This window comes from Ischnura elegans, chromosome X (assembly GCF_921293095.1).
Source record: "Ischnura elegans chromosome X, ioIscEleg1.1, whole genome shotgun sequence".
Taxonomy (NCBI): Eukaryota; Metazoa; Arthropoda; class Insecta; order Odonata; family Coenagrionidae; genus Ischnura; species Ischnura elegans.
In genome coordinates this window covers 37,255,444-37,270,831 of record NC_060259.1, presented here as the reverse complement: position 1 = coordinate 37,270,831, position 15,388 = coordinate 37,255,444, and the positions used below count along the sequence as shown (strand labels likewise).

The window sequence follows — 15,388 nt, the reverse complement described above, 5'->3', positions numbered from 1 at the left end:
GGAATAAATACATAATAATAAAAAGCAATTCTTCATGCAGAATGGTTTAACCCTTGGGCTGCGGGAGTTCATGGTTTTAGCAGCCAGCCAGTTCAGAGGAGACCCCTCTGTGCAGGAGGCACCCCGTGCCACAAGGGATGGTCTGGTAGAGTTAAGCCCCTGAGAGATCCTTATGGTGAGGAAAAGTGCCCAGGTGCAAGATATCCAGGTGGCAATTAACATTTTGGGTAAATGCTGCAGTCGGTATGCAAACATATAAAAATATTCCGGGACTCCGGGAAGGGTTAACCCCTAATCGGGAGTGACCAGCCAGGACTGCATCAAATGAGGAGAGGTATGATTGGGTGAGTCAGTGGTGCAGTGAGGAGGGGGTTTTGGGGGATAAAACCCCCCCCAGAGCTCAGAGAATTTTTTAAATTTAATCCATTTTACTTAATTGGACTAATATTACTTATAGAATAACGTAAGGATTATAAAAATATCCCTCAGAAGGCCGTAAAACTTACCATTTTAAACCATATGCATATCTTAAATTTTTCCTGGGGAGGGCCCCCCCGCACCTCCCGCTTCCCCTGGTGGGTATTCCATACCCCCTAACTCCCCAGTATTGGTTGTGCCTAAAACCCCCCCTAGCCTCAATTCCTAGCTGCGTCCCTGGGGTGAGTCATGAGTTGAATGGGTTTTCAAGCAGTATCTGTTTGCTTCAGAGGTCAAAAATGTGGATTGTGAATGTGTCACCAAATAGTTTGTGGATCATTGTATACCTTGCTCTCTGTTGAGATTTTTGTCTACACCTCTATTGTATTCTCTATGTACGAGAGCAGTTTCCTTTTCAACCTCCGATTGCTCAGCAAAAACACCATACATGTGACAGGTGGGCACTGTGCAGATAGGGCAACTGTGCATCCTCTGCACCACACACTCAAATCATTTCTGATGGTAAGTTGTTAGTTTAACACGTTGTGTACGGGTGGCGAGAATTCTAGTCATTGTCTTCCTGAGCGTTCCGGATGGATACCAAGAATTCTCATCATTTAGACTCGTCAATATTAACAATTATGTAACATGATATACATATTCTTTACTACTTTTTCAGTTGATTTTTGTTACTTATTATGAGTAGCTGTATCATAATTTTTGAAAAGGTAGTATATTATTATAAAATTTAGCCATTTAACTATATTTTAACTTGAGACTGTTTGTCAGTAATGTGAAGTAACATCAATCTCAACAGCTGCACTCTTATGCATCTTCCCTCTTCTTTCGTTCGTTGATATTTTATTTATCGGGGTTCTTGGGGTACACGACATTTGCCCCATAATTTTCGGGGAGTTTAGCCATATGATCCTGGTTCAGCCGGCAAGCTCGGCCCTTATGTAGCTTCTTCAAGATGCACTGCCAGCAAGTGGACTTCTCTACTCCTAAGGTTAGTAGCAATCTCATTAACTATACTGCCTCAATTGATTTTCCAGCCAAGTGTGCTCTGTGGAGCGACAGTTAGAAAACTCACCGAATGGCTCCAGCATTGGCATGCCTTGACCTTTATGCCATTAAAAGAGAATTTTTTTAATGCACTGCGGCTAGTGTGTGAAACATTACCCTCATTCCCATTCATAACAAAAGAGGAGGTGTGCTGTCTTCTCTAAGTGCTCTGATCCATGAAAATGCCCATCATCTCACAATCAGCACTAATGCAGCCCAACTGCTCCTTGAGCAATTTCAATAGACATTGTCGATCACACGCCATGCAATGCCAACCTAGTGACTTCCATCTTTACGCTGAAATGAAGATGTGGCTTGGAGAAGAGTGTTTTCAAATGAACGATAAGTTTCAGGACAAAGGCAAAATTCATTGGACATCATTGATGGAAACATCGTATGGAGAAGGTATAGTTAAGCTTGTCCACAGGCATGACCAATTCCTCAATTGCCGTGGCCATTATGTCGAAAGGATGCCACAAGGGTGCTCAAAATTTAACAATGAAATAATTCTTCGCTAAAACTTTCGTGGGTGCTCGTCATTATGATTTAAAACTTTTGGGCTATGTTGCCGCGTCGACATAGCCCAAAAGTTTTTTATCATAATGAAATAATTTTTAATAAATCACTTCGTCTTCTGTTATGAACCATCAGAGGTGGAGAGAAACCACCCTTGTATGTATTGCTGACATTGGCTTTTTAAATGATTATCCTACACAATTCTTCATTTGACTTTACATGAAGTCCTTACCCAAGCAAATTTCATTTTAAATTTGAGTCAGCGGATGGCAAACGATGCCAAGTGTGTCACCAGTGAAAGTCAAACTGTAGGCATCAGTTATGCTATGATATAGTCTGCAAGCATAGGCGGATCTAGGGGGGGGGGGCACGTGTCCCCCCCAGACCCTTAAAAATATGCAAGATTTTTAATATAGTCCCATTATCATAGCGCTCATTTTGTATTACGAGGTATCCTTGTGCCCCCCAGAAATAAATCCTGCATCCGCCCTGTCTGCAAGCAGCAAATGAAGTCAGATGCTGGTGATGTCATCATGCGTAGCAAATTCCAGATGTCAACCTGACTTGGATTATAATTCATGTTTATGACATGTAACAAATTTCTTCCTTTTACCCATTTCCGCTGTAAATCACAGCAAAGTTATTTTGGTGAGCCAATACTGTGGATTTTAAAATTACAATTATTATGTAATTACAATTGTAATGAACTGCGAAGGTAACTTAAGAGGCTATAAAATAAGAGGGATTAAGGGGTTAAATAGCATAATTTTAGGGAGATATATCTTCCAATTCAATGGAAGTTTTCTCCCTACCAAAATACACCCCTCCCTAAAAAAACCCTGTAAAATATTTCTAGCTTAAGCCTTGAGTCATGGAGACGAAGGGGTTACACTCCACTATGCCACTACACACTAAGTTGAACCTAAAACGCAAAGAAATAAGAAAATTGCTTCTGAAATGAATTTTAATATTATAAACCAAACAGATAAATGAATCCAGATAAATAAATATGCTAAGGATGGGTAAGGAATGGGAACAGAGGAAACCAGACTATGGACAGATCTCTAAATGTTCACAACTAAAATTGTGCGCTTCGATGAACGATCTTATGAGACAAAAAGAGACCACCTGACTTTATTCACCTCAGAATAAAGGTTCTTGCAAAATATTTTAATTGAATTGGCGCCAAAAACGTGCGCATGGCAAATTTTTTAGTTCCTTACGTAATGTATGCGCAACCCATATGGACATGGTTTCCTTTTGGTTATTGTGTCAAATGTTAGTCTCACAAATTCTTATTCGTTCCATATAGAGTGATATGTGGTTCAAGAGCTAATTGCAAGGCCATGTCCATCCTTAGATGCAAAGTAAGAGAAACATAACGAATATCCTGTGATATGAATCCTATCAATTAGAAATATCGATATTTTTTTGTTATGAGGATAATCTTTAGGCGCCATTGAAGTTATGCTGCAGTTATCGTTTGTCCCTTTCATTTTCATGTAAGTTTTAATTTTATTTATGGAATCCTTTCCATTTCGTTTGGAAATCAATACACGGTTGGAGTTAGCGAATAATTTTGGAGTGAGAATAAGTCAATTTGAGTGCCTGTCCTTGCAGCGTTACGATTGCAGGTGTTTCCCTTATTTTATTTCAGTGTGATTTTGAAACTTCTAATTTTTTTGGGTAAACAGAAGTGGTCCTTCATTTTAATGATACATAATAATTTACTGTCCACTCTTTTTTTCTGTTTTTGCCGTTAAAATTTTTCCCTGGATACAATTCATTTCATTACAAGTAAGTGACACACTGAATATCTGGTCTCTTTTGCATTGATATCATAGTAGGTTTGCAGGTGAACACTTTTCTTAACTTATGGCTTTTTTTGTTCCAATTGTTGAGAAGCTATACATACTACAAGATGACAACCGTGAAATCAATCAAGGCGTGGAGTTAATTATTCATTTTTTGCAGCATTTCTTTCCCACCGCTCCGAACATGAAATACTAGATTACTCCAGTAAAGCCAAAGTTTGAGTCCCATGGCGCTTTCCCTTCATTACTTGTATAATCTCAGTATGTTTGAAGGTGAAGTTTAATCAAAAGAAGCATTTTAAAATTTGTAATTTGTCGTTCTTGAAGGGTTTCTTCTCTGTAAGCAAAGATACAAGTTTAGACTTATGCTTACTCTGTTGTGCACACGTGATAACATGAGTCAGTCCATAGTGATGGTCTTGGTATGGATGTACTGCGGAGGTAGCTTATTTTGATTCAGAAGACGTGGACCATGCGACCACAAGTTTCTAGATAGTACTTATGAATCCCCTCTTGAGAGGTGCGAGGTAATATTTTTATATTAAAACACTCATTTTTGTTGCATGCATAGATAAATTTTATCACATGCAATACTTCGTTCTTCAAACAGAACTATTGTGGGCATGTTATTCAATTATTTCCGTGTGAACTGGGTGATGACAGTTAATTTCTGCCATCTTTTACGGCCAATATCGCTTCCCATTCCTGGGACAACAGCTTTGAACAACCTGTTCGCTAATTCTCTATTTTTCTGCCACCATATAAATCGAGTAATAAAATAAAAAACGAAACATTAAATTTGCTGTAGTATCTGTTCATGTTAATTGATATTTTTCTGTTTGAATTATTCACGATTTTATTTTATTTTTTCTATGGATGCAGCTATATAATTATTCCATTTTTGTGTGAATATCTTTTAAGTATTAGTGAGCTGTTATCAAGGTTGATGAATTATTATAATTGCAATATCTTATATGTTTATGTGCGTAATCTGCAATTGTTTTGGTCGTGTGTTCTTTCAGAGCCACCTAACTTCAATGTCTGGGATAGAATTATGATGGCGTATGTGAAGCCAGGAACTTCTCGGGTATAGTGGTTTTTTCCTTCGAATAATTCTGTCAATTGCCAAACAAGTAGTTGATCATGTCTTTGCTTTTTTAATTTTCAGGGGGAGGAGTCAAGAGAGTACAACAATTATGATGATGCACCTCCAGATTCAGTAGCTGACTCTTACCAGAAAGTTCTTGGTGACCGAAGGAAAAGGGATGTAGGTAGAGTGAAGTAAGTTACTCATTCCATTTTATTTCTTTTTAAACTTCCTCCAATTAAGCTTTTGAAGCAGGTTTTGATTCAAATGGAGCAGAAGAAGAAGTTCCTAACTTAAATATTGGATTGTTGTGGAGCTTTCTGTAGTGTTTTGTCTCATTTTACTGGCCACTAACATATCTAATTTAATGTAGGTTACTGACAATGAATGGCTAGTATGAAGCCAATATGATAGACATTGATGTGGGAAACCAAGAGTTAATAAGTTTTTCTTAAATTATTTGTTATTATTTGTGCATTAATGCTGCTGTGAAGTAATATTAATGCAAAGTAGGTCATTGATTTACATACAATTCATAAGCGGTGACGTACTATTACCTTGAAGGGAACAAATATGTTGGTTATGAGTGCATGCCAATCAGGTATGGCAAGTGAAACAAAATGAAAATGTTTCTTGAAGATCTGGAGGGAAACAAAAATATGAGTCCTAGGTTTAGTTTTGTTCCGCACGAAATTAAAATCACCAAGAAGTTTAGTTTCGATCTGGGATGAAGCGAAATTAATCGAAACTCCGCTGCTCATAGTTAAGTTTCGATCCCAGAAGTTGAGTGGAGGGGGATAAGAGGGAATAGTTTCGACCCATTACGTTTGACATGCGTGTAAAGAGGTTAAAACATCGACCTTGAAAATTGAATGGCCAGTTTGCGTTCACCGTTCTCCTGCTAGTGGTAAAAATATAAGTGACTAATGTCGGTAGGCCGAGCCTTTACTTCGTTCAACCATACTCTGTACTCGGTATGTGGGTCGAAACTAAACTGTTCAAAGGTGAAGCACGTCGTCCCTCTGGTGCAAAACATTATCTGCATTTCGTTTCTTCCCAGCGTTTTAGTTAAGTTTTGACCTGTGGTAGTTTTGACTCCGATTTCATTTCGACCCTGAGTTTAGCTCCCCCGGGTTAAATCCATTTCGTTTTGTTTCATTCACGGGAACTATAACTTGAAATTTTACCGGTTTTGACTTTCGTTTAGTCTCTATTTCCATCCCTAATGCAAATGGTGTTCCAAAATTGGCATTTAATATGGAGTAGGTATGACCCTTTTCACAACTCTCATCCATCTTGTGGATTCTTTTAGGATTGGAATTAAATTAAATGGAAGAATTGTAGCTTTTTACTTGTTTCTATTGGTGGGATGTTTTAGTTACCATTCTTGATTTAGTATGGTTTGAATCGATGTTTTCAGTATCTGGACATTATTCCATATTAAAATGTGTTACCTTAGGGTTAAGAAATTAATTTTAAACTAGGATGGTATGGTAATGATTTACCATTGCTGTTTCTGTTTGTAATCAGAAAAAAATTTATGAGTACATTTAAAGTATTGTGAAAATGTTGTATATAATTCTTCTTATTGGGCTGATGTATGCCATCAAGTTAATTTTACAATAGATGGCACTGTCCTTCCCCTCTTGATAATTTACGGACATGTAAAAATGTCTCACTTTGAATTTTTGGGTGGATTATATGTGATTGTATTTAAAATTTGCTAAGGATACCTAATTTAATATCTCCAAATAAATTCAGAGCTTTTACATATTGGTATGGTATTTAACCGTGCAGGACTCGTGCCAGTTTTTGGGATGCCAGTAATCGCACTGAGCATGTCAGGCTCCATTTTCTTTTTGAGGTCTTTGCCTATGAAAGTCAATTATTTTCGTCTTTTGTTTGTTTAAATCAAATTAGGAATAGGTTAATGGTCCATTTTATTGACACTTTGCATACCAGGGTATTTAAATGCCTTATAACCCTCTGTTCCAACGGATTTTTAAACTTCAATCTTAGAATGTGCATGGTCATAGTAAAATTCCATAACTTATTTCAAAAATAATATTTATAAATGCGACTTTCAATGTAGTACTCCCAAATAATTTCAGCATTTCTTCTTCGTGTGATATTCCATAAAACATTTTCCTTTGTGGAGTGAATTGTCGCAAATTGAGCACACATACCGAATCTCTTTCCTAATTTTTCTTGAAGCGCACACTTTGCATCTTCTGGCGTGGTATTTTTTCTTCCCCTTTCCAATGATAGGGATGAGATGATGTCTACCAAGGTCTCTCGAGAAGCGTTGTGAGTGATCTCTTGAAGGGACACGCTCTGTTGGCTTATCTTCGCCGTCCTCGTCCGAGGATGACTCAACTGACTCCTTTACTCGCTGCCCACTCTTTGGCGTTCTGGAGCAAAAATCTTTGGAAACGAATACTAATTGAAACATTTAGAATATAATAAACCCTACAAGCCAGGGTTGATAAAAATCATGATTTTTTTCAAAAAAATCATTTTTGTTGATTTTTTTGATTTAAATCGGATTTTATTGATTTAAATCAGATTTTATTGATTTATATCGGATTTTATTGATTTAAATGAGATTTTTATGATTCTCCATTCATCAAAAATTCAGTTATTTGCAAAACTAACTATTTGCGCAGCATATTGGAGAATGATCGTTTGCAGAAGCAATAAGAGGCAACATACTCTAAACTTAATACAACATTTAGTTAATCAGGGGAGAAAACTATGGAAATGCCAATGGTATCAAATTAAAAATTACGCCAGCATAATATAAAATTTCCATTGGAAGTATCAAATGTGCAATATTATGCGGTTCTAAAGCATATGAAGTTTAGAAAAATTCTGTAATTGCAACTTTGAATGGTGCCTACGCTTAGAAGTTAAATCAGAAAACAATTTTTTTTCAACGGATACACTAGTATTCTAACCAAAGCCATTTTTTTAAATTTTCATGTTACATGCATTCCTACAGTATCATTTCTATTTAAGAGCCACCATTGTGCTGATAACTGTCTATTCATTGTATTAATTAAGAAATAAAAATCAAAATTATACACTCACAGCTTCCTTTTCTTGACTCTTTAAAAATCAAACATATAGATCACATTATGATTAAAATCACCTGATTTTTAAAAATAAAAATCAAGTGATTTAAATCGTGATTTAAATCATGATTTAAATGAAAGTGATTTAAATCAATCAACCCTGCTACAGGCATTTAAAAGAGCACAATTTATGAGCCTTAGTACATACTACTTTCTTTGACCTTTTCTTTGTATTTCTCATTATGGAGTAATAAGATAGGTACATATCCGCTCTGTCTAATCCTTTCATAAACTCATTGTATTTCAAAATACACGTTTTTTTTATTGCCATTCCTGTGACCCCATCCTTTATCTTTCAGTTACCCATGCTAGCGTTGTGAATAGTGCTAATCATCCTCACTTCCCTTTTGTCTTTCCAAATCACAAGTAACACTTCACCTTTACGAGGGAACGTGCTCTTTCCCTTTTTCAAAGTTTTTGCCACGCTCTTCAACGTGACATGTGCTATGCTTTCCATATCTGCTCAAATCTATTTCCTGTCAGTAGTTCTCTAAATATGTCGGTTGCAATTAAAGGATCTGTGCTCAAATACTCCTTAAGTGTATCTTTTCTCACTTGATCCATCAGAATCAAAATAGCAAAGAATTTTTTCATCTCAACAACTGTTATATTTGACCAGCTCCCTGTTTTTGGCGACTCTTTATATCTATGTTTGTATTGATAGTAATACAAATTGGATTGATAGCACATCATTTCAAAAAAGTCATTACCAACAAATAGTGAGACTACATTGAGGATACTGGTGGAATTTTCAGATAATCGCTTCACTCCAAACTTCAGCGAGGAGAGCCCCTCTGATTTCTGTACTCTCTCTAGTCGGAATGACCATGCCTTTCAAATTTCTTGCCGCTGAGTTGCGAAGTCTAAAGAAGAGCAACAGTGACTTCTTCGGCATACTCCTATGTGAATAGTTTTGACTTTCAAAATATCCAAAATATCTAGCAGATTGGGCAGAAGAAGAGGCTTTATGAAGAGTAGAGTGTTGGAAGTTAACCATAAAAGCTTACATGTGAAGCAAAAGTGTCATATTTCAACCTGATGATAGATTTATCAGGATATACTTCACATATAAAATGTTACCAAAAGAGTAAGGAAATTTAGAGAAAGTCTGAGCACATTGTTGAGAATTGGTCAAGAACTATTACGAAAATATTATCAACGTTAGCCCAGAAGGCTCAGTATGAGTTCTGAAGGGTTAAGTTCAGCAATTTTCATAATTTAATCATAAAACAGATGGCCGAGTATTAGACATGCCCTGAATATTTTGCTGATGATTTGCTCAAGCATGAAGTCATAGGAAACTAATCATACACTATTCAACTCAAACCAATGAATTATAGAAAGAATCCATATCCATCACATTGCCAAAGAGAAAAATCTGGCTAGGACCATCATATAATTGGACAGATCAAATGGCACATATGATCTAAGGCCACAGACATTTTCATCTCCCTCAGTAGTGTAATAATTCTGTTATCTAAAGAAATTGAGGGAGTGAGGAAAAGTTTTTAGTTTTAGGAAACAGATTTTGAAGTACAGCAGGTAATGAGATAGCTCTGATTTTGAAGTACAGCAGACTCTTGATTATCCGGGTTGCGGATTATCCATGCATGAGTTCATAGTCCCTTGAAGTTTTCTGTGATTTTTATGAAAAATAAAATCGGACGCAAAATCACCAATGTATTTACATTTGAAAAAATACAATGCTAGATCAGGCTAATTATTTCCACTGGAATCCCCTTCTCGTAGTGGAATTATTTTATCTACTTGCTTGCAAGGAATGTTTCAAGTTTACTTGGACGTCTGCTCTAGCATTGTAGACGATGATCAGCGGAAGGAAAAAAAAACTTGATTAATTTCAGAAGATTCTTCAATGGATAATCATTTGTAAAGTCATAGTAATGTTAACTATGATCTTTAATTGTATATTTCATATCGCAAATGCTCAATTATTGCCGTGGCCTCGCATGCGGTTGAATACGATCTAAGGGAACCTGAGATTTCATCGCACTTGGGTTTACGCCATTACCAGTCAAGGCCAAACTGGAGAGGAAGGGAATAGTAGAAGTGAAAGCAGTGGGGGAAGTGGAAGTAGAGATAGTGTTATACATGAGTCATTGCCAGGCACTCGCCTGCATAGACAATTTGCCTTACGTCCTGGTTTCCTATAACTGCTACTGCGTGATGGTGTGATTGCACACCCATTGCCTTCACGGAAATTCCGTGCTCCTCTTTTCCAAGCATCGCTGTGCGGGATCGGGCTTGGTGAATACGGATGCGTCCCCCACGGCTGTTGTATCACGGGCAACTTGTGAGAGATGCAACTACTCGGCATTGTAGTTACTGACGTCACGCAGTGGTTTCGAAGGGTTCGTACTAGAGATGTGCGAATAGTATCCGCGAATACTCGAATACCTCGAATACTAGAAAGTATTCGATATTCGAGATTTCGAATAGTTATGCGAAAAGTACCGCCTCGAATACCTCGAATACTTTGAATTTCGCGTCATACACTGTCGCACGCATGTCGTTGGTAGTGACTCGGAAAAATGTAGAGAACTGTAGTCATTTAGTGCTCGCAGCGCCGTTTTACGCAAGTTGACGAATTGCATCAAATTCGTGGATTTTAGCGGTGAAAAGTGTTCGACGAGGGGAACCGAAAATAGTCGGGTGAAAAAATCCGAAAATCCCCGATTCCCCCCACCAGGAGAAACTCAGTGCCGTGGGATAGCATACTTAGGGCATTTCCCACGATCCTCTATCCCCCTCCATTCAGCACTCGCCTCAACCACTCTGACGCTTTCCTCTTCTCCGAAATCAAACAAAAGGTCCCAGCTCGCGCAGGGATCGCATTACGAAGACCCCTGCTTCGAAAAAAATATCGAGTTACGAGAACAATAAAAACGTGTTTCACGCCCTCCCCCCTTTTCTCACCCACTGACCTTTTTCTGGCTACCTGCTTCGAAGTTCCCCATTTCTGGAGGTCAACTGCTGTGTGAGTACCGTGGGATACTTACATTAGCGCATTTCCCAAGGTCCGGTATCCCTCTCCATTCAGCACTAGCCCCCCTCTGAGGCTTTTCTCTTCTTCAAAATAAAAAAAAGGTCACAGCTCGCGCAGGGATCATATTACGAAGACCTTAGCTTCGAAAAAATACGCGAGAACAATAGAAACGTGTTTCGGGCCCTCCCTCTCCTCCCCCACTGACCTTTTTTTTCCTACCAGCTTCGAAGTTCCCCATTTCTGTGGAGGTCAACCGCTGCATGAGTCATCTGTTAGCACAAAGGGTGTCTAAGAATGACTTTCGTCAATTGATGTTACACCTTTATTGAATTGAAATATTAGTAATGTGCGCGTAATTTCAAAAAGAATAAGACCAAACACGACGTATTTCTGAGTTTATTTAAGCATTTTACGCAAAGAAATAAATGTCAAAACACGATGGAGACTTAGCATTCTGGCGAAACTCGATATGAGCAGCAGAGCTTCTCGGAAGTTGATGCGGTATTTTTTTCCAAAAACATATATCAAGTTACAATTTATGAGTGGTGCTTTAAATCTTTATTGTTACAGTCACAGACAAAAGGATACTTTCTCAGAATATTTGGTTTTTCCCTGATAGCAATTCCAATTCATCTTCTTATCTCGTGAGAACTCCCAAAGATGGACTGAAAATAATTGAAGAAAATCCGGTGGAAAAGAGCTTGTATTTTGCAAAATGTCTCAGATTGTCAGCTAGCACTTGGCAGCAGGAGTGGGGGTAAAGCGATGTTAGTTGAATTAATTATATGCCCAATTGTTTCCATAAAATTAAATTATTCATTAATCAGCTAAATTCCTGTTCGAATCATTTTAAGGAAATCAAAATTACTCCCCAAAATCTTGTGTTGCCTGCTGCATAGGCAACCGAGTCAAACATTCCAGCATTCATCATTTAGTATTCGAGGTATTCGAAATTCGAGGTATTCGAATATTCGAGCTATGATTTAATATTCGAATTCGATATTCGAATTCGAGAAATCTGCTATTCGACCCATCTCTAGTTCGTACAAACCACTTTTTTGACTCCATGGCCTTGCAGCCACGGGTGTGTGGTTTTCGGAAACCACGTATTACTTGTAGCATTAGGAACAAGAGTACAATCATGTTATCACTGCAAAAAAGATTGCGGTCCGGGAGAGAAAGCTCGTAATGATTCCGGAAAGCAATCTTAAATTATAGACAATGTGCGTAAGTAATAATAGATTGTTCGATTTAGGTAAATTATGAAAATAACAGGAAATCAAAGAAAAATTTGGATTATCCGTGTTTTCCGATTATTTGTGCTGTCTCTCACCATCATTAGCCCAGATAATCAGGAGTGTACTGTATAATTGGCGGTGAGGAGTAACATAACTAGACATTGATCATTCATTCATCAACAAGTACACTGATAAATACCATTAAATCTCTACGTACATTGGGTGGGGCAGTTACAATTTGAATTATACTTTGGCACTTGTTTATAAAGCTTTTGTGTATTCTTGCTTGTGGTGAAAAATATAACTATCGATTTTTCGAGTGGGGCCTGACAAATTTATATTTTAATTGGATGGAAGCACTAGCTTCTCTCGAGGCTTCTGTCTCATGCCTTGTTATCAAAACTGGGAGTATGCTTTGCAGATTAGGTGTCAGTAAGATTGATTACAGAAACACTCAGTATGGAGGCATCAATACAAGCTGTGGATATTGCTATCAGCATGCTATTGGCTACTCAAAATTGAATTACAGAAACCCCACACTGGGACATATGTTTAATATGCAAATCCCCTTGTTTGCATAAATTGTCATTTATCAACTTTTAAGTACCACAAAGTCCTTTTCATTCCATTGATTCTGAAGGAGTAGATGAGGATTTACACACCAAAGTATACTGGTATTAAGTATAGCATTCTGCTTTTTTCCTCCAGTGGCAATTGATTTTTTGCAAGTTTTCCTATTTATAAGCAATGTTGAAATAAATGGTATGGCATCCTAAGACTTTGTCATTTCTTTTTTTTTGTATTTCTGGCAATGTGTACCTCATGTTTCTTTTTAGTTAGGAAATAATGCTGTGATAATTGCAGTATATTTATTTTAAATATTATTTATTATTTAAAAGCATTTTTCCAATGCACGAAATGCAAATGAAATGTCATAATGTAGAGGGCAGATGACCGTCCACTTATGAAAATTTGTTAGTGAAATTTTTTTTTCAAATTTAGACACCAATTTTTCCTTTAGAATGTTTTGTTTGAAAAGTACAAATAGTAACTGGTTGTTGTTAAAAATTTACCTTTTTCAACATAAAGTCAGTCTTACTCACACACTATCTTTCACTCTAGATATCTTTTCAGAATACTCATCAAGTTCATAAAAATGTTTTAACCAGCTCTCAAGTGGAATTTGAAAGTGATTCACCAGCACAATGTGATAACATTGCCAGTGCTTAGTCATTAATTAGTAATTGAGGATACATTTTTTTCTGTCACCCTTTTGATGTTAAACATTAAAACTCGTGATTTTATTCCAATACCAAGATGAAGGAGCCAAAATTTAAATGTCACCCAACAACAAATGCAGATAATTATCAACATTTAAATTTCACCCTGTGTGCTAACTTGAGTTAATTTATTATTAGTTTAATAGTTCAGAAATATTTAGTTGTCCTGGGATCACATTTGCCTTGTCTACACTACAGACTTAACTTAAGTGACTTCACTTAAATATAATCTTAAATGTGGTGCGGTAGCTACACTTGAGCTTTAAGTCGACTTCAGCACCGTGATTGTCTATATCGGGAAACAGTTATGTTGACAGATGAAGGTCTAGGAGAGCAATTAGTGATTCTTTGATCCAAAGCGACTGTTATTTGAAATAAACTTCCAAACTCCGTGAATTAACCATTTTGGATGTAGAAGGTTAAAAGGAAAGACCGATTTCAGTTCCTAAGGGAACGCTTAATGGCGAGAGGTGATGGAGCCAGAAGAATTTAGAATTACTAAGCATGACTGGCGTGACTTCGTGGAATGACATATTCATAACGTAAACAAAAAACTTATTGCTAGTCAAATTCCACTGCTTTATTAAAACCATTGATGTTAAATTTCAACCATTAATTCCTCCCACGTTCAATGAAATCGCCACATCTTATCTCCCTCGGCATCCCTAGGACTAAAATTAAAGCCCTGTGCAATAGTTTCAATAACAGTGTGTGGGAAGTTACTGAGTGCATTCGTTTATGTTATTTTCGATTATGACACCGTGGAAAATAAACTGTTTTACCGGATCCTCTGCCGTCGTCTCATTGTCAGTCTTAAAATTCCTTAAAATGTTTCTAAGTTTTATAAATCGAGTTTCACTGTGAGCAACAGGCATAGCAATTAGTTTTCACGGAAATAAAACCAACAATAAGATGAGAAACACCACAAAATAAATTCGTCGAATTAATAACCCCAACACTAATAATTAACTAACGAAATAGAACGCTCAATAACCACATCATAGAATACAGCACAACTTAGAACATAATCAACGGGATGATTCAGAAGTGAGATGGGTATTATGTGCCATTTACAACACTTGAAGAGCTTCAGCCGTGCGGAAACAGTTGCCAACGCAATTTAAGTTGGGTTCTAAGATGACTTAAGTGGAGGTGTACTTAAATGAAGCTGGTGACACCTACACTACCAACTTAAGTACAGAGCCAACTTAAGTAGTCACTTAAGTTACTAGTGTAGACCCGGCAATTGGAGTTCTTATCTATGAACAGAAAATCATGACATTTCAACCAAGAGGAATATGGATGAAAATAAAAATCATCATGCATGGCATGCTGTGGCACTATAGAGGTCACTACCAAATTTCAGTTGGTCATATTTTTTAACTATTAACACTTGGACACTACAATTTCACATAATCTCTCTTAATACCAAAAAACTGTCACAAACTAGTTTCATGAAAACCCGAGTTGTTGGGTGTCAGGGCCTGGTTGATTTGATGTAAAATGATCCGGCCCAAACTTTTAGATTCCATTAGGTTGTACTTGAAAGTGAGGCTGGTAAACTAGAGGGTTCAAGGAACTTCACCCCATGTTAAGGAAGAATTCTCTTTGTTGTGCTTTTAAATGTGTTTGATGGACATTCACTTCAGCCTTGAATGGCGCATAGGTTAGAAATTTTCGTAGATTCATTGTCTCACCAGAAATTACCAGCATGTTCATTGCAGGAGTCAGCCTAACTGAGTTGGGGTAAAATTGTGACTGTGGAGAAGGAGAAGTTTGTTACTTTGAAGGAGAATTCTGCTTTGGGATATGTTGACGTATGGATTCAATGTA

General features: G+C 37.2%; 1 protein-coding gene across 10 annotated transcripts in view; it reads left to right on the top strand.

Annotated features, from left to right (window-relative positions):
* Positions 1 to 3,237: 3,237 nt before the first annotated feature.
* The window catches only part of LOC124171690 (tubulin monoglutamylase TTLL4-like), a 59,435-nt gene continuing 47,284 nt past the window's right edge, over positions 3,238 to 15,388 (top strand). For 5 of the 10 annotated variants that reach the window (XM_046550943.1, XM_046550935.1, XM_046550933.1 and 2 more), the window contains exons 1-3: positions 4,299 to 4,332; positions 4,835 to 4,899; positions 4,981 to 5,093. In XM_046550943.1, coding sequence (XP_046406899.1) covers positions 4,314 to 4,332; positions 4,835 to 4,899; positions 4,981 to 5,093 — 197 coding nt within the window. In that variant the 5' untranslated portion in view covers positions 4,299 to 4,313. The other 5 variants (XM_046550936.1, XM_046550937.1, XM_046550938.1 and 2 more) reach the window with 5 other exon arrangements.